The sequence below is a fragment of the Natator depressus genome, chromosome 7 (assembly GCF_965152275.1).
Source record: "Natator depressus isolate rNatDep1 chromosome 7, rNatDep2.hap1, whole genome shotgun sequence".
NCBI lineage: Eukaryota > Metazoa > Chordata > Testudines > Cheloniidae > Natator > Natator depressus.
In genome coordinates this window covers 117,376,618-117,400,004 of record NC_134240.1, presented here as the reverse complement: position 1 = coordinate 117,400,004, position 23,387 = coordinate 117,376,618, and the positions used below count along the sequence as shown (strand labels likewise).

General features: G+C 47.5%; 1 protein-coding gene across 1 annotated transcript in view; it reads left to right on the top strand.

Moving 5' to 3' along the window:
* LOC141991181 (VPS10 domain-containing receptor SorCS3-like) overlaps positions 1 to 23,387 on the top strand; it is a 468,227-nt gene that overhangs the window by 383,059 nt on the left and 61,781 nt on the right. Inside the window, exon 14 of the mRNA XM_074959394.1 lies at positions 3,912 to 4,019. Within this exon, the coding sequence (XP_074815495.1) occupies positions 3,912 to 4,019 (108 nt within the window). The remainder of the gene's footprint in view (positions 1 to 3,911; positions 4,020 to 23,387) is intronic.

The following is a 23,387-nucleotide window of genomic DNA, read 5'->3' as shown; positions in this document are numbered from 1 at the left end:
GGACCCCAGGAGCTGGGCCAACAGCCAGGACCCCACGTGGGGGGCCAGTAGCGGAGCCCTTCGTAAAACCTGGGGGTGCTTCAGCGCTTCCCCTCACCCCAAGTTCCCATGCCTATGCTTCTGCTAGTCATTTGTTAACCCCTTATAAATCTGTTAACCCCTTCCTAGACAGCGTAACCCTCAAGCTGAACGGCACCTAACTCCACAAACGCTCCTTTTGACTTGCTGAGGGAGGTGCTACTCAGTGAGAGAGACGCTATCAGATTCTGGCCCTAGGCTACTGGGAGAAGAGCTGTGGAGACTAAGGGACAATGCTGGCACAAGAACAAATGGGGATGAACCGGCCATGAATAAATTTCGGCTGGAAATTAGGAGAAGGTTTCTAACCGTTGGAGGAGTGAGGTTCTGGAACAGCTTCCCACCAGGAAGAGTGGTGGAAACAACCTCACTAATTTTAAGATGGAGTGTGTATCATCCTGCCTGAACTGGATGATATGCCATAGCAGGGGACAGGACTTGATGACCCAGGAAGTCCCTTCCAGTCCTGCCTTCCTATGGCTGTGCGCGTGGGCAAACATTTGCTTTGTGCACAGATTCATCAAAGGAGTTTGGGGCACACGCTGGGGATCCAGAGGGGCTGCCTGCCAAAATGCCTTTTCTGCCTTTGAAAATTCCCCCCACAAGCATTTCCACATTGACGTTTGGCTCGTGCAACTGCTTGTGAACATCTGGCCCAATCTATTGCATAGTTATTTAGGGTTGTCGCTGATAAACTCACACCGGTCCTTCCAAATTATACCTTTAGGGGCTTTTGAACTTGCATCGTCTTGTCTCAATAGGCACCTGCTGCAAGAAAAGAGCCATCTTGATTAAAGAATACATGGAAATCTGTTAGTTCTCAAGCTGGGACAGAGTACAATAAGTTTCATCCCGGAGAAAAGAGGGTTTGATAATTGAAAAGCTGAGAGAACTTTAATGAGGCCTGCTGTTCCCCCGAAATTGAAATGCTAGTTAGATAAGCATGCAGACCGAACAGCATACAAATGCACGGGGGTATGGGGAGATACATACCTTTAAATAAATAGATTTCTGAAGGATAAGCTCTTTGCATGCAATTCTCCCTCAGCATTTTCTCTTTGGTCTGCAGCGCTTTCTCCTGTGCCAGATACTGTTTTGTGTACAGCTGCCGTTTTGTGTATCGGTAGTGCTAAGGCAGTGGTCCCCAAACTTTTCGGGGTCATGCCCCCCTTACTCCTGGCCGTGCTCTGCCCCTCCCCTCCCCGGGAGCCAGGGCTGAGAGTGGGCATGTGGTTCCCCCACCCCGGACAGGGGTAAGGAGTCTGAGGCTGGGGCCACAGCGGGGGGCAGAGCTGGGGCTGGGGCCGAGAACGGAGCTGGGGCCAGGGGCTGAGGCTGGGGCCAGGTCTGGGGCCGGGGCCAGGAGTGAAGCCCCAGCCGGGAGCTGCATCTGGGGGCAGGACTGGGGCCGTGGCTGCGGGAGGGACCAGAGTAGAGCTGGGGGTGGAGCAGGGCTGGGTGCTGCTCCCTCCTTGCCCCCTGTGGAGGCTGTCCTGGGTCCACCACGCACCCCCTGAACATTCCTCCGCATTCCCCTATGGGGCTGCACCCCACAGTTTGGAGGCCACTGCGCTAAGGGGAAGATCTCAGTAATACGCCTCATGGGGGTAAATCCAGTCCATTCCTCCATGTTTGCACAGGGTCCTGGTTTCCTTGGGACCAGTGTGGTTCCACTGTACGTTGGGGGGGCGGGAGCTGAGGCGCTCAAGTTGGGAGCTCTGCGTACTGTGAGGCATGGTTCCTGAGGGTGGGGGCCTGTCGGCCTCACCCCCAGCCTTTTGGAATCAATGGAAAGACCCATTGGCTTTGGATCAGGCCCAACGTGCCATCTTCAGGGCAGGGATTTGGGATGTGGTGGGATTCCACAGCCCTGGGCTTACATGTAAGAAGGGGAGGCCTGAGTGAAGTCCACCTGTTTGTTGATGCAGCTGCACAGCACCTACCATGATGGGATCCCGGCCTGTGACTGGGCTCCGAGGAGCGACTGAAATACAAATCGTTAATCACCTGTCCTGCTCTTCCCTGGCTTCAGTGGGAAGGAGCCTAACCCCTGCCGAACCCCTTCCACCAAAGCCCGCAACTCAGGCGGAGCAGGAGCTGGGGGCTGTCCGTACTCCCCTTACTCACCTATTGGAGATCATGTGAGCGGGAAACACAGGGTTTGACACTGTCCATTATGGACTGAAAGACCTAAATGGAGCATTTCACCCCCTTCTCTATCTCAAATATTATATCCCCCTTCAAAGTAATCGGTGTGATGGCTGCTGAGTTTGCCAACGCTGGGGTTTAAACCAGTGTCCTCCTCTGCTAAGAGCTCCAGTCTGTAGAGTGGGCGCTAAAAAGCCAGGCTCTGTAGATGAGACCCTTATCGTCTCTGGATTGGGCACCAAGGGACACAAATCTCATGCACTGACCAGTTGGTTACATCTGTCTTGAGAAGCATCAATTTACCCTTTTAAAATGCTGCTGACTCAGCCCTGCGGGAATCAGAATTCTGCAGAACAATCTCTCTCCCCGCCCCAAAGCCCCCACTGACCAGAGAATCCGTTTCTCTTCTCTTTTGAAGTGAAAAACATTTCCCGTTGACCACAGGAGAAATTGTGCCTCTTCCCCCCTTTGGCGATGCCCATGGGGGGTTATCTATCAGCTTTCACAGCTCAGGCACCTGCCGCAATTACAGAGCACGAGTGCTGAAATGACCCAGCTGGAATGGGACCTCATCATTCAGGGGCCAGTAAGCCCTTGGGTTCCCCTGTTTGTTGTTCTTTGCAGACAGGATTCTGGGGTAACTCTCCAAGCAGAAAGCCTTCTGGAACGGTTGTGTAAAGACTCCAGGAGCAACGGAAAACTGTCTCGTTTCCTGAACTGTTTGTAAGCTGAACATCACCACACTACCCCATGCCACTCCATGGCTCACGCAATTTGATATAGGCTACAGAGCCACGGACCTGTCGCGTCCCACGGCAGCAGTGACTGAATGTGATTGCTGTCCGTGCTGGCTGTTGGTTGAAATTAGTTAGGCACATTCCATTTTCTAGTGGATAAAGGTCAGATTCTGCTCTCAGGTACTTCCATGCAGCCCCATTGACGTGAGTGGAGTTGAGAGGATGTAGCAGAGAATTTTGTTCAGCATTTAGCCCACTTCTTCTGCTCATCTCAAAGCACATTGCTAATATTAATGAATTAAATTCCCAAAAGGCCCTGTGAGAGGGATAAGTATTCAGAGCCTCATTTTATTGAGGGGGAAACTGAGGCACAGAAAGGCTGTGATTCACCATGGGTCTGTGGCAGAGTTGGTGAAAGAACCCAGCTCTCCTGACTCCAAGTCCCCCTAAGCACTGCACCATATTTGAGGCTGTGTAGTTTCCTCTGCTGAAATTAATGTCTTGAACATAGACACGAACCGAGGGACTACATGTCCTGTCTTAGGTGTTAACAATACCGCCTGCTGTCTTGGATCTGACCTGTTGATTGACATAGCAAACACAGACCTGGGTTGCCAATGTTAGTTGGATGTATTCCTGGATGTGTCCTCACAAGACATAAACTTTAATTAAAGATTAATATTTAATTCCTGGCGGCTCCAGGACACTTCTGGAGGGTTGACAACCCTAACACAGGCCCTTAATGACTTTGATAATAATACTTGCTGCTTTGCTACTTCAGAGCACTCTGAGAACATTAATTAATAATATGGGGAGATGGCAAAGATTGACGCTTGTTTACAAATCCAGCAGCTGTGGCTCGCAAGTCTTAGAAGTTGTTTAATTGCCTAGGTAATTGTTCCAGAGCCATGCGTTTACATTTATTTATTTTGTCTGTTTCAATTCCAGGGTGAGTTTTGATGAAGGAAGATCCTGGAGTAAATATGCCTTCACATCGACACCGCTTTTTGTGGATGGGTCCCTTGTGGAGCCAGGCATAGAGACACAGCTAATGACGTAAGTCCCGAACGAGCTGTGTTGAGATCAAGCGTACGGCGCTATATGTGTATGTCAGTCACTTCAGCCCTCTGCCAGGTGTAACCGTCAGACCTGCTCCACTGTGTGTGAATATGTTACTCTGTAGAGGCTGGAGGGCCGCCTAGAAGCTCTGATCCAGGAGACAGTTCTCTCAGGTACCTTTTAGGATTTACAGAGCTTTTGGACTATTCGTAGATTTTAAGGTCAGAAGGGACTATTAGACTGCCTGTCCAACGTCGGTGAGAGAATAAACAAGCTGTAGAATGTTGCAATAAGCTGCTGGTGTTTAGAACTAAGCAATAGGCACCCTCTTGACTGACACACTGGGGATTGAACCGTGGACCCCCAGAACTAAATGTAGGCTTTGCTACAGCTTGAGCTAAAGAGCCAATCCTTCATAGCTGCTTGCTTATATCTTCTGGATTGGCACAGCTGGTGGCTTGAAACACACTCACCAGTGGCAGGTTTCAGTGGTTGCCGTGTTAGTCTGTATCAGCACAAAACCCCCCAAAACCCGAGGAGTCCTTGTGGCACCCTAGAGACTAGCACACTTATTTGGGCATAAGCTTTCGTGGATAGAACCCACTTCATCAGATGTGAAAGATATAGGAGTAGGTATAAATACATGAAAGGATGTGGGTTGCTTTACCAAGTGTTAGGTCAGTCTAATGAGATAAATCAATTAACAGCAGGATACCAAGGGAGGAGAAATCACTTTTGAAATGGTAAGAGAGTGGCCCGTTACAGACAGTTGACAAGAAGGTGTGAGTAACAGTAGGGAGAAATTAGTATTGGGCAAATTAAGTTTAGGTTTTGTAATGACGCAACCACTCCCAGTCTTTATTCAGGCCTAATCTGATGGTATCTAGTTTGCAAATTAATTCCAGTTCTGCAGCTTCATGTTGGAGTCTGTTTCTGAAGTTTTTTTGTTGAAGAATTGTCACTTTGAGGTCTGTTATTGAGTGACCAGAGAGGTTGAAGTGCTCTCCTACTGGTTTTTGAATGTTATGATTCCTGACGTCAGATTTGTGTCCATTTATTCTTTTGCGTAGAGACTGTCCGGTTTGGCCAATGTACATGGCAGAGGGGCATTGCTGGCACATGATGGTATATATCACATTGGTAGATGTGCAGGTGAACGAGCCTCTGATAGTGTGGCTGATGTGGTTAGGCCCTATGATGGTGTCCCTTGAATAGATATGTGGACACAGTTGGCACCGGGGTTTGTAGCAGGGTTTGGTCCCTGGGTTGGTGTTTTTGTTGTGTGGTGTGTAGTTGCTGGTGAGTATTTGCTTCAGGTTGGGGGGCTGTCTGTAAGCGAGGACTGGCCTGTCTCTCAAGGTCTGTGAGAGTGAGGGGTCATCTTTCAAGATAGATTGTAGATCCTTGAGGATGCGCTGGAGAGGTTTTAGTTGGGGGCTGAAGGTGACAGCTAGTGGCATTCTGTTACTTTCTTTGTTGGGCCTGTCTTGTCGTAGGTGACTTCTCGGTACCCTTCTGGCTCTGTCAATCTGTTTCTTCACTTCCCCAGGTCGGTATTGCAGTTTTCAGAATGCTTGATAGAGATCTTGTAGGTGTTTGTCTCTGTCTGAGGGGTTGGAGCAAATGCGGTTGAATCCTAGAGCTTGGCTGTAGACCATGGATCGTGTGGTGTGGTCTGGATGAAAGCTGGAGGCATGTAGGTAGGAATAGCGGTCAGTAGGTTTCCAGTATAGGGTGTTTATGTGACCATCGCTTATTAGCACTGTAGTGTCTAGGAAGTGGACTCACCAGTGGGTTGCAATTGCCCATAGACACAGAAGTAGTGGCTTCCAGTGACCACTTCATTATCTACTATTCCTCCAGGGGCCGGGTGCCTCAAGAGGAAAGTCTGGCTCTGGGTAAGGGATCAGGTTCCCAGAGAGCTGTACGGTTAAGTGTACTATCCACACACTCTGCACTTACTGTGTGATATAGCTGTGTAGTGCTGCTTCAGGAGTGTTCCTGTGATGTGAGTAAGTGCCCTCCATTAATCACAACAGGAAGGAGATTATGCTGCAGTAACACCTCATTGCAAACACAGAAGCCTCCTGCTGCTCTGACTGTTACGGCTGTTCTCAATTTCACTTTGTAAGGGGTCTGATTCTGCTGTCGCTGGCCCCTTTGACACCAGTGTGACTGCGCCCTGAGCAGTGGGGTTACTCCTGATTTACGCCCATTCCAAGAGGGAGGCGGATCGAGCCCACTATCTTTTGCTCTAGTCTCCATCAGTCCTGCATGCTTGTATTTCAGGAAGGGGTGGGTGTAGCTCACTGGTAGCGTTGCTATTAATCGTCAATCTGGAGTGGAATACAAGACAGGAATGCCACCCATTTCTTGAGAAGTTTGGAATCGGATAAGGGCTTTGGGAGTTGAAATGTGATTTCGTTGGAATTGGATTTTGTGATTCACCATGGTGTCTCCTCCAAAAATAATGCAGATACAGCAATCGTACTCCGAGTGTAATAACCGTACTGTAGGGAGAGTACTGGATGGAGAACCTACGCAGTGGTGTTGTAGCCGTATGGGTCCCAAGGTATTAGATGTCTCTAGTACATAGAGCCTATCAATTTCTTACCCAAGGGACTGGAATCTGCCAAGCTGAGAATTAGCTGAGAATTTAGCTGCCAAGCTGAGAATTCCCAGGGAGGGGGCTGAATCTCTCAGCTGGCAGAAAGTCAGTGGAGGCAGCTTCTATGCCAACCACATCTCCTGGCTTGGCATATGGGGTGTGTCAGGGCTGGGGCCTTGGCAGCTTGAGAATCAGGAGGTGTCACTGGCTCCCTGACAGCCCTTCCTCCAATTCTCCTGTGCCAAAGGGAACTCATTGCAGGAGATCTAGTCCAGGGTATTCAATAAGGGGCTTGATTCTCTGTGTGCCAGACTTCCCCACATGTCCCCTATGCTGGGAAGGGCACCAGGCCGAGCTGCAGTGCAGTTGCACCAGCAAAGTGTTCTCCTATACAAGTGGCATTCTCTTCTAGCCATGTGCAGTTGGATGATGGCTCCTTTATGCCACTTAGCTGGGGCAAAGAGTCATAACCCAGCTTCAGAATCTGGCCCAGAAGAGCCTATCCATGAAACTTTATTCTGGTAGGGCTACTTCACATTTGAGAGAGAGCAATGCACTTAGCTTCCTTCTTATTTTAAGTCAAGGTTGCATGTTTTTCTCGTTCCAACAGGAATAAATGCAGGGAAGTCCTATGGCTTGTGTTACACAGGAGGTCAGTTCAGCTTATCACGATGGTCACGTCTAGCTTTATAATCGCTCAATCTCTGAACTACATTGTTGGTGATGGTGTCTCGTAGTTTGTCCATCAGATAGTGACGTTCGACCTGGCAACAAGGATGCACCCTCGCAAAACTCTCCTTTTTTTTTTTTTCTTTTTTTCTGTTTTTTTTTTTTGCTTCATAGGCAATAACTGTGAGTTTTGTGAGTTTCCATGAGAATTTGATATTTTGATCAATGGGACAGTCTGACATGTTTGCAGGGAAACCAGCTTTTGTGGAGCGTGTGTGTGTGTGCTCGTTTGTCATGTGCAAATACTACCTGAAAAGAGCAAAACACAATAAGAAGTAATGTGGTTAAATACTTAACATTTCGTGAAAATGGTGTAAATGTCATTTTGGGGGTCGGCGGTACGTAGTCAGCTCTGAATGAAGAGCTGGATCCTTAGCTGTTCACTCTGGGTAACCAATTCTGGTTACCACATTTTCCTCAATGGGTCCTGGTCAATATAGTGGTTTCTCTGCATTGTTATATTGTGCATTGTTGTTATGCATCTGCTGTTTTCCAAATACAGTAGTGGGTGAAGCCGTTGCATTCACTCAAACCCAAATGGACAGCCAGATCCTTCACTTCTGTAAATCAGTACATCGGTATCTCCACTGTAGTCAGTGGAGCTAAACCAGTTTACACTAGCCAAGGATGTGGCCCAGGTACAGTGTGGTTTCCTTTGAGATGAAACATGCTTTTCAAATCTAAGAGTACTATTATTTATCCTTCCAGTATTTCCATGGAGAATGTAGGAAGCCAGTGCTGCTGGCCATTCAATGCCAGTTTTACTGAGAATTGGTTTGTTTTCCTTTTGAAATCTTCATAGACATTTTTTTTAATTATTGAGGCCAGTATAATAATGTTCATAGGAGTTTATAAAAGCTGTAAAAGAAATTTTGCCTCTTGCTTGCCAGAAATGTGTATAGAGACTCCTACCCACACTTTCACAGGTGCTGAATGGTAAAAGAACTCATTTATAACCTATCTAGAAAATGGTTCTCATGCAGCTTTGCTAAGTATTTCGCTGAAGAGGAATTGTAGAGAACTGATCCATAAGGGCATAGTCGGGTCATTCTGGGCTCATGGGGACCCTGAGTCAGAAGAACTAAATGCCTTCGTGAGGCTTTAACTCTGTTGGCTGTGATCTGAGCCATTTTAGGGCTCAATCCTGCAATCTGCTGCAGGCAGGTCGGACCTGTGTGGCCATGCAGCACTTCCATGGATTTCAGGGATCCTCCAACAAAGAACAGCTTGCAGGACGGGGAGCTTCCATTCCTCAGTGGTGCGTAGGGCTGCTGGGGAGTCTGAGGCTGCCAAGCCGGGGCAGTGGTATGCTGGAGGGGCTCCCGTGGGCCCAGTATTCAAATGCCATGAAACCAAAACAAGGGTTGAGTTGGTTTTCTGGAGTCCCCTGCCCCTTCCTGGAAACTGCTAGAACGTTCCTGCCAGAAATCACAGCCAGTGCCTGGGACTTCAGAAAAGTAACCCTGTTGCCATTGACATGCACCAGATTGCATGGTGCCACGGCTAATTTCCTGGGGGAATTCATAATTTATGACTTGTTTTTATGCTGACTATTATTATTTATTTGTATTACAGTAGTGCCCTGAGGGCTCCTCTGAGTTGGGAGCTTTGTGCTCGGTGTTAAATTCATACACGTAAGGAGACAGTCCTTGCCCCCAAAGAATTTACAACATAAAGCTGAGTCTATACACGGATTTTATACTGATTTAATTATTTCCTTGGGGTTGTGATTTTTATGGCAATATATTTAAATCAGTAAAAGCCCCAGTGTGCACAGTTATACTGATATAACAATATGGGAATAAACTATACCAGTATAAGCACCTTCATACTACTCTGATTTCTAATCTATAGTTATAGCAGGACAAAAATTTTGTATTGACAAGCCAGATGGGGAAACTGAGGCTCTGAGTGATAAAGTGACTTGCTGAAGATCACATACCTGGGCGTAGAACCCACATCTTCTGAGTTCTAAGCCAGGTCCCTATCCACTGGACTGGACTGCCGCCCTTACCCTGCTGTGCTTAAATTTCCACAAAAGGAAAGGCTGTCCCTTCCCCAAAGTGATTCCAATCTACAGTGGTCGCACACGAGACCAGAGAAGGGTTTTTTTCTTGTTAGCATTATGACTGTCATTGCTGCTCGTTCACATCTTGGGCTAAGAGTTCTGCAAACCTTCCCCTACACGAGCCCCCCATTGAAACTGCAGCTTTTAGATGCCACTACACTGGACTTCAGCATGCTTTGTAGGAGCATTAAGTACCAAACTTTCCAGCAAGTACGTTGCTGCTCCCTCCCTGCTTAGTTACAGACATAAGAAGGCAGCTCTGTTTATATGGGGAAACCAATGAACAGATCCCATGCCATCATCTTTTTTTCCACGCACACATGGAAAATCTGGGGTGACATAGGCATATTATGCAGGAACCCTGGGTTAAAATCTCAGTAGCACATCACAGGGTGTAATGGGGGGAGAGCAGATAGTGGAGAACAGTGGCAAGTTGTGATGGAGGCCTGGTGAAGATCAAGCCTATAAAGGGACCATTCACGGAGTACTGGATGGCTTGGGGGGTTGGAGCTATTGGTGCCTGCTGTCTCTCGTTCCAGACTTGAACCCAGCACAGGTGGCTGAAAGCTCTGAGGTGATACTGAACAGTTCCTGCCCTGTGGGCCATGTGAAAGGGGTTGCTGCTCTTGGTCGCTTCCTAGTGGACAAGAACCCACAGCCCCAAATCCAGCACAGCTGGCACTAATTGGCCCTCTTGTTGCTGAATGGGAAATGGGATCTCAGTGGGAGATGGAGATTGAAATACCCGCAAAGGTCTGTCTGCATTGCAGCTGGGAGCCAGGTAATCAGACCTGTGCTGGAGGGACTCAAGCTAGCACTCTAAAAATAGCAGAACATCTCAGGCCCTAGGAGGTCGGGTGGGCTTGAGAGCCTGAGCTCCAGCCCTGATTGCAGTGGAGGTTAGGAGCCTAAAAACCTTTGAGGATCTGGGCCAAACTCCCTGAAAGAGCCTTTTATGAAGACGTAGGTAGTGGTGTTGTGACCAAGTTGGTCCCAGGGCATTCGAGACCAGGTGGGTGAGGTACTGTCTTTTATGGGACCACTCTCACCAACAGCCTTTGGACCAATAAAAGATATTCCCTCCCCCACCTCATCTATCTCTTACGAAGATATTCAGCCATTGCTGCTAGTAAGCCGAGGAGAGAAATAAAAAGGGAGAAGAGGGAATCCAGGGGAAAGGAGCGCTGGTTCTAGACGTCTACCCTAGATCTGTAGAAGGCCAAATGGGATTGGCAGCTTCCAGCATACAACTTAGTGAAGGGGAAATGTGTGGGGGGGCTTGCGGGCTTAGGGAACTCTGAGCTCTGCTATTACTCCCATCCATTGCTTTTGGGGGGGGGGGTGTAGAGCTCATCCAGTAGGCAGATTGCCATAAGCTCTCAAGTCTCATAAAAATGCCATTATTCTGGGGGGAGAATGCACTGTAGAGATTGTTGGATTGTCTCAAACCCCTGTTTTATTCAACTTGTCTAGTGGTGTTATCCAGAAACGGCTCTGGGTTTTTTTCCCCTTAGACTAGTTTTATCCTGCCATGAAGTTTTCCTTCCTATCTTATTTGGAGTCTGCTTTACAACTGCATTATCTGTTTGAAATGCAACTGGCTTTATTATTGGTGGTGGACTAGTTTCTAAAGTGGGTTTTACCGGCAATATTCTGACCTCTGTCCTTCTGATTCACTGCACAATCCTGCGGTTATGAAACTATGAAAACTGCAGCAGCAACTGTGGACTGCTTTGAGGGCATAATGGAAAATACAGTGGAAGCCTTCAAGAGGAGCGAAGCAAAGGTCTTTAACTTAAAATGTATCACTATATGGACTTCTCTTCAGCTAGCTGATGTGGAATCAAAATGAGTCGTGAGAAAACAGAGAAGTCATCTTTGAACGAAAGAAAGGGAAACAAACCAACAAACGAAAAATCCTGCATCAAGATTATGTGACTTGGCTGGAGAACAAAGACTGAAAATAAGAATATTGAGTTTGGGAAGCAAAGATTTTTTTGAGATATTAGCCTTTATCATAGTGAGCCAAGCCATTGGCTCATCTGATCTGGGTTCAAACCACCTCTGGAAATAGCCTGTACTGGAGGCTTCCGTGGAAAATGAGCATCCCGCTAATAGTGATAGTCAATTTTATGCCATGCTAGAAAATGAGTGTGCGTATAGGGATTCCTGTTCTATCCCTGTTCCCGATCAGCCTATACCTGGAACCATGACATTTGATTGGCTGTGTCATTTTCTTACCTTTCAATGACCACAAATATTACTAATGGTCATTAATATAACCAGTACCCTACCCCCATCTTTTTTCTTCTCCAGCAGCTGTATAATTGTTAAACCTGTGGCTTGCTGCATGAATTCAGCTGGTTGGACTGAAAGAGCATTGCATTGATTATGCCAGTGGTGCATGCTGCCCTTCTAGGTCGTTTGAATAGGCCAATCAGGTGAGTCTCATGCCATAAAGCATTTATTTATTGCGTCTCAGGAAAGGAGAGAAGGAAAGAGCGTGTGTGTGAGCCTACAGGAGTTCCTAGAGAACTTGACAACCCCCTAACAGAGGGCACTGGGCCTTGCAGCATGTCCCAATGCACCTGTTCTGGCCCTTTAAAGGTGGGAGCTGTAGTTGAGGTCATGAGTTCATTCCTAGTCATGTGGCCTACAGGAAAATCATATATAATAATCCCTACCTTTTCTACAGCATTCGTCATCAGTAGCTCTCAAAACACTTCACAAAGGAGGTCAGGCGCATGAGCCCCATTTTACAGGTGGGAAAACTGAGGCACAAAGCAGTGAAATGATTTGCCTAAGGTCACCCCCTGGCTGAGCAGGGAATAGAACCGAGGTCTACCAGAGTCCTAGTCTAGTATTTAGTCACTTGTCTTCCTGCCACTTTAGGCACAGACTCAGATGGGGGAGGTCTAGGGAAGGGGAGCTTGCTGCACCTGCCAAGCAAGAAGGCCTGAGAAGGAAGGGGCCTGAGCGGAGTAGGGCTGTGAAGTCCTCGTGAAGAGGAGCTAGGGCAAGGCCCAGGGGTGGTGAAGACAGTTGTAAGTGGTGTTGTTCTCAGTCATTGTTTCCAACTGGCTAAAGAAAAGCCCTAGCAAAGGAACTGGAATGTTGTCAGGAGGATGATTTCACTTCCCCCCAGGGGGTGGGTCTGGCCACCAGCTTCCACAGCAGCAGCCTGTCTGCGTCCGCAGGGCCTGTCCCTGTGCAGCGCTGAGTGCGGTATGCCCTGAACTCTCAGCTGAGCGTTTGTGGAGTTCTAGCCCCTCTGAGGAGTGTGCTCAGCAGCGTTTTGAGGGCACAGGTTCACCCCGTGCATGCCAGCTGACAGTCGGTCCATTGTCCAGCAGCGCTCACTGGCAGTACCCAAGCCCTCCGCGGCAGGCTCCGTCTTTTTGTTGCACAGGACGTAGCGCAAAGAGGGCCTAATCCCAGAGAGGAGCCCCGAGGTGCTACCACAGTACAAATAATAAGAATAATAATTTATACCTGTTCGCTGGCCTGTGGGAGATGCATAGTGGAGGGGTCTCAGACCAGTGCCTTCCCCCACAAGAGATGGCACACACTGGCAGGCGTCTCTGAAGAGACAATAAGGGAAGAGTGGGCTAAAGAGATTGAGCTGCGCGGCTTTCCCCGGTGGACAGTGCCTGCAGACCCCATCGTGGTGTGGTGGGGGGAAACTCCCGCCGCTGCTGTATATGCAGTACCTGTTCTGGGGAAGAATGAAGACTCAAGTCCCCTAAGCTGTCAGGCCAGTTGCCTTTCATGAGCACCACAAAGGAAAAAAGAAAGAAAGCGCTTCTGAAAACCAGCATTAAAAATTCACACTCCCCGTTTCTCAGGCTCCCTTTCATGTGTCCGGGATCTCTTTTGAGGCAGTTGTCATGTAAAGTGGTTTGGAAACATCGGAAATACATTTTTTAAAAATCGGGTTTCAAAAGCCTGGATTTGTTGTTCAGTAAACTCTTATTTTGATATCGCTTAATTTTTATGTCCCCCCGCCCCCGTCCCCTTTCACATGTGGAGCCGTGTGGCTAATTCATAAATCCAGCTCGAGCCGTAGAGCCACTTTGTCTTTGTGTTCTGCAGATTACTCGCTAATTGCACTTGGCGTCGCTCGCTAACTTGAGGATCGCATCTCACTGTGTAATTGGCAGGGGTTTCACTCTCATCGCAACACTGTAAAGAACATGCCCATTGAATGGATAAGTAAATGTGTGGCCATTTTTTAAAGAGACCATAGCACGGGTGAAAGGGGCTATACCGACAGCGTTGGGTGCTTGGATCTTCTCTATCATCACGGAAAGTCTATGGCATTGGATGGTGGCACTTCCCCTCTCACTCCATCACCTCCACCATACCCCACTTCTGACCTATTGCGGTACTGGCGTCCCCCTCCAAGAACATTTGGTCAAGTGCTGTCTATGGAGCTTGCCGATAAGGAAGCCATCTTGTTATTTGTAGAATGGCAGATCCTAAAGGCCCCAGCCAATATCAGTGCCTGACTTTACTATACATAGGGCCTACCAAATTCACAGCCATGAAAAGCACATCATGGACCGTGAAATCTGGCCTTTTGTGGGCTTTTACCCTATACTGTACAGATTTCACGGGGAAGACCAGTTGTCAAGGTTCCTTCCCCACTCTGAACTCTAGGGTACAGATGTGGGGACCTGCATGAAAAACCCCCTAGGCTTATTTTTATCAGCTTAGGTTAAAACTTCCCCAAGGTACAAACTATTTTACCTTTTGTCCCTGGACCTTATTGCTGCCATCACCAAGCGTCTAACAAATATGACAGGGAAAGAGCCTACTTGGAAACGTCTTTCCCCCCCAAATCCCCCAAGCCCTACACCCCCTTTCCTGGGGAAGGCTTGATAAAAAAATCCTCACCAATTTGCATAGGTGAACACAGACCCAAACCGTTGGATCTTAAGAACAATGAAAAAGCAATCAGGTTCTTAAAAGAAGAATTGTAATTAAAGAAAAAGTAAAAGAATCACCTCTGTAAAATCAGGATGGTAAATACCTTACAGGGTAATCTGATGCAGCCTTCAGAGCTGGGTGGCCGGAGAGCAGCGGCTGCTGTCCAGACGGCCAGTTCTGAAGGCAGCGCCTCGCTACCGGCAGTGCAGAAGTAAAGGTGGCAATACCATACCATGCCACCCTTACTTCTGCACTGCTGCCTTCAGAGCTGGGAAGCCAGAGAGTGGCGGCGGCTGACTGAGGGCCCAGCTCTGCAGGCAGCAGCGCAGACGTAAGGCTGGCAACACCATACCAGGCCATCCTTACTTCTGCGCTGCTGCTGGTGGCAGTTCTGCCTTCAGAGCTGGGCTCCTGGCCAGCAGCCACCGCTCTCCAGCTGCCCAGCTCCAAAGGCCAGCAGCCCCATAGAAGTAAGAGTAGCAGTACCACAGCCCCCACTAAAATACCCTTGCAACGCCCCTGCCTCCACAGCTCCTTTTTAGATCAGGACCCCAACAATTACAACACTGTGAAATTTCAGATTTTAATAGCTGAAATAATGAAATTTGTGATTTTCAAAATCCTATGACCGTGAAATTGACCAAACTGGACCATAACTTTGGTAGGGCCCTAATTATACATATTAAGGGGTAGCCACTGCCCCAAAGAGGGTACAAACTAAATAGATAAGACAGCCAAAGGAAGGAGTAGTATCCCATCTGACAGGCGAGAAACTGAGGGATTAGGTGATTTGACACAGGGAGTTTGTGGTGGAGCTGAGATTTGAACCTCAAGCTCCTTAGGGCTAGGCCGGTGACCTACTCACAGGCCCAGCCAAGCTGTAATAATGGTCTATTTGTGATACAGTCTGTGAATCCCGATGTTTGCCAACAGCTTTTAATGACTGACATTCCAGAACTTATGCTGCCACTCCCTGTGTCCAGAAGAGTTACAAAGTCTAGGCAGACGGTGGGTGTGTTGTCTGAAAAGGACATTGCAAGGTATTTTGTGCTCTTTTTATTTTATTTCCTTCTGGTGTAAATAACTATGGGAAAAATAATGCTGAGACCAGTTTCTGCCCCCAAATCTCTTTTTCCTCTCATGTCCTGCCTCCCTCCTTTGTTATTCCAGGGTTGTTGCTTATGACAGTTTGGTGAAGACAAACTGCTGAATACCTCATTTTAAGAGAAAGCACACATGGGTATAGTGATGGGCCCAAATTACAGCTCCATCCAAACACCTTCCCTGGGCTTTGTGGGGTTTGGAAGCTGAACTCAGATCCCGATTTTGCAGCCACCCTTTTGTAATGGGCTAAACCAAAACCCTGGATCTGAATAGTTCTGAAATCCAGATTGGCTGGTGCTGGGCCATCTCTAATAGAAAGTATTAGATAGAGCTGACCAACATATTTTATATCCTGTGATAGACCCAGGCCAGTTGGGTACAGCAGAGTAGTCCTGCTGGGATCCAGGAAGTGGGTGGGCGAAAACCCGCCCACTGCTAAAGGACCTCCCCACAGCCTAAAAGGAGGATCCACCGGTCCAGGATTCCAAATAATTGCAGGGGACAGCTAATAATATAACAGGAAGGGAAGTGAGGTCACAGGGCTAAATGAAGGGAACCGGATGGGGACACCGAGGAGAGAACCCCGGACAGCGCCCACTGCTTCTCGAAGTTGTCAAGGGAGCCAGCGGACGCCGCCCAGAGGAACTCTGCCTGGATGCGTGAACGGACTGAGGAACAGAAATAGGCCCCACAGTCACAGGAAACCCCGTCGACCAACCTCCTCTCCCTGTACAGCAGAGTAGTAGAAGGCAGATATACTGGCCACTGGATAAGCAGTTTTCTGTTCCCTGACTGACCAGAGCAGGGGTTGCTCCAGGCTAGGGTGGACACATGACTCCAATTAGCCTACAAAGAGTCAATTGAAGCCATTAAGCTAATGAGAACACCTGACTCCAATTAACCTGCAAAGAGTCTGGTGAGGCAGTTAAGCTAATGTGAACACCTGACTCTAATTAAGGCCCCTCTGATACTACAAAAGGGCTCACTCCAGTCAGGCCGAGGAGAGCCAGGGGAGAGTAAGTGCGGCTCAAGGGCTGGGTAATGAAGATACCTTTAAGCCACTGGAAAGGGAGCCCTAAGGTAAGGCTGAAGAAGGCATTAAGAGAGAGACGCGGGGGAGCTGTGGGGAAGTGGCCCAGGGAAATGTAGCAACTCTGGCAGTGAAAGGTCAGCTGCCAACAGCTGCTGCCATTAGGGTCCCTGGGCCAGAACCCGGAGTAGAGGTTGGGCCTGGGTTCCCCCCAACCCACCACTACAGAAACACCTCCTGGGAGGGGAAGACAGGCCCATGTCAGGACAGGAGGCTGAACTGTTCTGGAATAAGCCCTTGGGACAACAGAGACCGTGGGAATTCTCTCACCAACCTGCTTGCTGGCTTATGATGAAAAGGGCTCAGTAAACTGTACCCTGGCCCCAGAGAGAGAAGGGCTACTTGGAGGGTCACCGTGAGCCTCTGAGGCTAGCATAAACCGCCTGGAAGCACGGGACCATGGGGACAAGGTCAGAGCTCGGCGACAATCATAAAAATGAGGTTCAGGTTGTCAGACCATTCTTGACACCACGGGCCAGATCCACAGCAGGGGTAAATCGGGATAGCTTTATTGAACCTGGTGGAGCTGTGCTGATCTAGTCCAGCAGAGGATCTGGCCCCATTCCTTTCTGAATGGACCATATGTTTGATCGGGTAAAAAAAGGTTTCTGTCTTCTCACCCCTTCCAGATCTTGTCTCCCCCTTTCCAAAAATGATTGCCATTTCATCTCATCTTTTCCCACCCACAGAGAGAAGCGCAGGCAGCTTTGACTTATGTCATCCAGTTGCCCCGAAGCAGCCATTTCTGACCCAGCGGTCAGGTGAAATGAACTGAATTAAAAGCTTCAAAGTGGCTTTTAAAGACCCTATTTATTGTTTGGAGAAAAATTATAGAATGTTTTTCATCGGCGATTGCCTTCCTTTAAACTGTCATCTTTCATCTTTTATACTTCCTTTCCAGTCTCTCGCTGCCTGCATCATCTTGCCAATCATTAGATAATATCACTCGGGCTCCTCTTCCACTCTCCCTAATTGCTGGTCTGTGTCTCTCTCAATTAGGTTCTGGTTCTTTGTCTTACTCTCATTCCATCCAGTTTCTGTGTAACCAGTGACCTCCTTTCACCCCAATTCCATCTAAACCCTAATAAAAAATAATCAGAAGGTTACACAGCCCATTTGCTTGTCTTCAAAGTCATAATTTATGTTTAATTCATGGGGAACGGCTCGGCTCTGGCTCTTCATTAATAACCGCTCACCCCACTGGCTCAGTTTGTAATTGTTCCACCATTGCTTATATGTGTGGAGCCCTAAATGCTAAGCCTGCGTTCGGGAGCCAGCGCCCCTTTGCTGCAGCCATTTTAGGCACACCAGGTCCAGATTTTTGTAGCATGAACACACACTGCATTCTGGGTGCAGTTGTTGGTGTTTTGAAATATTTGCTCGGAAGTCATTGGGCTATTTGCAGGGGTAACTGGCTGAAATTCTCTGGCCTGTGCAATGCAGGAGGTCAGACTAAGTGACCGAATGGTCTCTTCTGGCCTTAAAATCTATTAAGTCTATCTGCGCATTACAGAGGATCTCCTACCTCCTTCCATAGATGGTGGGGATCCACATATATTTCTGCTGAGACTATGCTACAGAGACATCTTTAGTGAAAGGGCTGGAACCAGCAGTATAGTGGTTAGAAGACAGGACTGGGAGACACTTTGACTGCTTGGTTCCAATGTGTGCAGAGCTACTGACTCCTTGGTAGCATTGACCACACCCCTTCCCCTCTCTGCCTCATTTCACCCATCTTGGAAATGGAAACGATAATACTTGTCTAACTCACAGGGATGCTGCAGTGCTTAATTAACTCTCAGGAAGAACTGTGAAATCGATGCTGCAGAAGTGAACATTGTAATTATTTTATAGCAAATTTGAGTTGATCACACAATTACAGTGGATTTTACATCCCATGCTTCTGGAATTTTGATCGACGGACACAGAACACTCCCCACTCTTTGCTAATAGGGGAGAATGTGTCCACATGCCCCTAGGTTTTTCTTCAAAGCTGAAATGGTTCTCTGACCCTTCCATTAAATACCAGTGGCTAGGCCACCCAAGTTGTAGGAGGCATTTGCTTCAGAGACATGCCCAAGGCTTTGTGAATGCTATCCTACAAATTAAGATGGAGTCACTCATCTGTCGTTCATTTATTTAATTTATTTATTTAATATTCACTGTTTATAATCATGTTTCCACCTTTGGAACCTGAACGTAAAATAGGTTCCCCTATTGATAAATGTCTCAGTGTTGTGTGGACACATTCACATTGCTTGAGTAGGTGATGGGTTGGACCCCCTTTCTGGGATGCCACCTGATGTACTGGGATTTCACTGAGCCCACCTACTCCACCAGCCTGGATTCCCTCTCCCTGTTTTGCTGAATTAGGCTCTCTGGCCTCTTGCAGCACACACACACACACAGGTAGGGCCACACCCAGCTGCAGACACAGACTGAAGTCAGCTCTGTGTGAGAGGATTCACCCAGCACTTATGTGCATACCCCCTTTGGGGAATAAACACAAAACAATACTGTCTTGCACTGTATGGAAAGATCTACACAGTGCAAGCTCATAAAAATTTGCCCTCTCCCTCAATGTGAAGAGAGATATGCACAACTTCTTGCCAGTCATAAATTGCACAAACTGGGTTTAATAATAAACAAAACAAATGTATTAACTATAAAAGGCAGATTTTAAGTGATTATAAGGGATAGCAAAGAGAACAAAGCAGATTACGAGCAAATAAAACAAAACACGCATACTAAGTTTAAGATCTTAAAGAGACTGGTTTCAAGAAGTAATTTATCACGCTTAATGTTATTTTAGGCAAGTTGCAGAGTTTCTGTAGCTTAGAGTTCCAGTTATTTCTTCTTACAGACTGGACCCCTGTCTCAGTCTGGACTCACTCCTGCCTTTCCCCTCAGGTTAGTTCCTTTGTCCCTTCGGGTACTTTCAGCAGTCTTTCTTCTTGGGTAGGCAATGGAGGAGAGTCCTGTTTGCCTTACTGCCCAGCCTTTAAGATTTACATAAGGCGGGAATCGTTTGTTTCCCAGTCTTGACCTCCCCCTCTTTTTAGTGGAAAATTTCTAGAAGTCCAAGATGGTGCTTAGTACCAGGTGACAGGACCACCTGACCTGGTGGTGTCACAGCTATGTCCCAGGATGCCTCTCAGGAAGGAGAGAGATTAGTATCTTTAAAGTCTTACTGTTTCTTCCTAATGGCCCATCAAGGGTGTGATGGCCGGTTGTCTGGTGGGTGTCTCCCAAATATACACCCAGTTGTAATTGTTACATAGTCAATATTCCTAACTTTAGATACAGAAAAGATACATGCATACAAATTGGATAATCACATTTAGTAAATTATATCCTTTCCAATGGTACCTTACAAGACCCATCTTGCATAAATCTATATCTTAGTTAGGCCATATTCATATCATAACAATATTTCTATGAAGAATATGGAGTGTCACGCCACAGGGTACATTACAAAGGGGCTAGATTGCTAGGATTTTAATGAATTAGTTAATGTATTTATAGAAGAAAAATAAACTTTAAAGTATTTTGTAAATAAACCATATATTGTATCGGGCTGAATTCTGACAATATCTAACTTCAAAGGGGATTGTGTTGTGGCCTGTACAAGAAACAAAGTGAGCCAAATTGTTATCTCACCAACCTTGATGTTAGCAATTGAAGGAAAGTACTAATATTTGCAGAATGAATGAAGATGCTTGCTGTCCCTGTGAGGTCAGGGCCTCTGCGCGGTGTTCTTAGTGCTCACTTTCCGCTTGACATCTTCAGGCTCTGTAAATCCTTGTATTATCAATGAGGGGTTTGTAAGACTCAGTCAACAATATGATGCATTGCAAATGCCCCAGTGCTCTAGCTTCCATTACGAGTTAGATGGGCAACTCTGGAGATCAAAGGCCTTTATATATCCAGAGAACAGGTCCAACCAAATACAGACAGCAGCCCCGCATGTCTGCCCGGTATATTGTCAGGTTATTTCAAACATGATATAAAGGGGCTTGATTTAGGACTGAGGAGGCACTTGCATTTCCATGCCTGGGTAGCCATTGGCTTTTCTTAAACTCATAGACTTAAAGGTCAGAAGGAGCTATCATGATCCGACCTCCTGCACATTGCAGGCCACAAACCCTCACCCACCCACTCCTGTCATAAACCCCTAACCTCTGGCTGAGTTACTGAGGTCCTCAAACCATGGTTTAAAGACTTCAATTGCAGAGAATTTGCTATTTACACTAGTTTAAACCTGCAAGCGACCCATGCCCCATGCTGCAGAGAAAGGTGAACCCCTCTGCCCCCCCAGCATCTCTGCTAATCTGACCCAGAGGAAAATTCCTTCCCGACCCCAAATATGGCAGTCAGTTAGATCCTGAGCATGTGGGCAAGACCCACCAGCCAGACACCTGGGAAAGAATACTCTGTTGTAACTCAGAGTCCTCCCTATCTAGTGTCCCATCCCCAGCCACCAGCAGCAATGGACCCAGACTGTTACCACTAAGACCTTTTGTCTAGGGAACTCATTGGCTGTGATGTTAGAACTTTTTCTCACTTACCAAGCTGGGGTGGGTTTTGAAACGATGGAGGGCAAAAACTTGGTGTTTCATAACCTCCAAGCCATCCCAACCCACCATTACTAAATATTGCTACGCAACAAACATGAAACTCCATCGTCAATTAAAACAAGGAAGGAGAGGAAATGCAATCTTTGGACAGCTAGATTATTGTACAACATGAAAGAGTGCTGTAATAATTTCCAGCAAGGTCGTCTGGTCAATTTATACTGCATTTGTAAGTTGTTGTGTATTTAAAAAATTAATGAAAGATTTAATTATAGCAGTGTTGCCACTGACCTTTTCCAAAATGACTTCATCGTAAATCTGCAGGCGTTTCAGAACTGTTTTCTGGGTTTCTAATAATTTGCTTGCAAATTAATGACATTCAGCCCCGCAATAAAAGCATAACCTAATTTTTGTAACTGAAGGGATTGGGATGGGATTTGTGGTTCCTTAGCAATGGCTTAATTGAGAGCTGAGAATGAAGGTGGTTGAGTCGACGCTCTTGTGTTCGCTGGGAATTCACACGAATTTTAACTGTTTACTTTGAGGAATGAAAATTAAATCTGTCATGTCTATGGACAGTAAATTATCGTTTTATGGCCCAGAATGGAAAATACTTGTTAAAGTGTACTTAGTCAGAAAAGTGTCTCTGTCTCAATGCCATCTGCGCTCCCATATTTATTGCTTCTCAATGACATCCAGATAAGACTTGCTCAGATGGGAAATCTAAAGATGGCTTTTCGTATTGACTTTCCAAAGTAGGCTCTTGAAAACCAAGCGCTCATCTTTCATCTTCTTCCAACACAGCTAGCAATTAAGGTGCTGCAGTTACATCCTGATTGACAATGTTACTGAGGATGTGTGAGACAGAATTAAGAGTTCACCTTGTTCTGCTTTATCTGTATTGCCTCTAGACAGTTAGCAATATTTGGGGGGGGGGAATTCCCTAAATTAGTGAGTCAAGTAACCAGATACGAGACAGACTCAGGGCTTGTCTACGCTTACTGGGCAATCGACAAGCGGCAATCGATGCATCGGTGGTCAATTTAGCGGGTCTAGTGAAGACCCACTAAACTGACCGCCGATCGCTCTCCCGTCGACTCCTGTACTCCACCTGATCGAAAAGAGTAAGGGGAGTCGATGGGAGAGCGTCTCCCATTGACATCACATAGTGTGGACCCCACGGTAAGTAGATCTAAGCTACATCGATTTGAGTTATGCTATTCATGTAAGTCAAATTGCGTAGCTGAGATCAAATTTCCCCTGTAGTGTAGACAAGTCCACACTCATGGAGCTGCTATGTTGAATGGAAAGGTACAGGTAACTCAGGTCTGGTCTATTAGGTCGACATAAGGCATCTTACGTCAACCTAATTATATCAGTGTCTACACCACAGCCTTACTCCCACAAATGTAAGTGCCCTGCTACACCAACATAATAACTGCATGCCCTCGAGAGGCGTGGGCTTATGTCCAGGTAGACACTGCATTACTTACATTGGCTGTTGGTTGTCATTCTTGTCAATTTCACGGCTCCCTGCTGGAGCCATGAAATTGACAACAAAGGCTGGTAGGCTTCCAGGCCAGGCGCACAGCTAAGGCTGTCATCCCGGGATAGGGGGAAAGGGGATAGGGGCTCCAGCTAGAGCCCAGCTGTTCCCAGCTTCCCACTCCAAGCTGAGCTGCCACCCAGGCTCCTGGCTCCCTGCTCCCTGCTCTGAACCAGGCTGCTGCTCAGACTCCCAGCTCCTCACTCCCAGCTGGGCTGCTGCCTGGGCTCCTGGCTCCCATCTGGGCTGTGGCCCGGGCTCCCCGCTCCCAGCTGGGATGCCCTGCAGGCTCTTCACTGGGAACCTGGCAGCCACCCAAACTCCGGCAGTGAAGCTCCCCACCAGGAACCCAGGGGGCAGCAGGGAGCCGAGAGCTGGGGGTGGGGGGCAGCTGGGCTCCCAGCAGGGAGCTGCATGTGGAGCTGAGAGCCCGGGCTTTCAGCCCCCCACACTGCTCCTCGTAAGCTGCTAGAAGCGCTCTTGGTGAGGATGTGCACCAGTGACAGAAAGAGGGGTAGCGTGGACATGAACCACTGTAGTAACTGCTGTGGCTGTAATTCGACCTAATATAGGTTGACTTAAGTTTGTAGTGTAGACATGCCCTGAGGCATGTCAGTGTACAGACGCCCACGGTGGAGACAGAAAAATAACCCCCCAGCTACGTCTTTTCATATCCCTTTCCTCAGGCCTAGCTTTATTTCCAAAAATACAAACTCA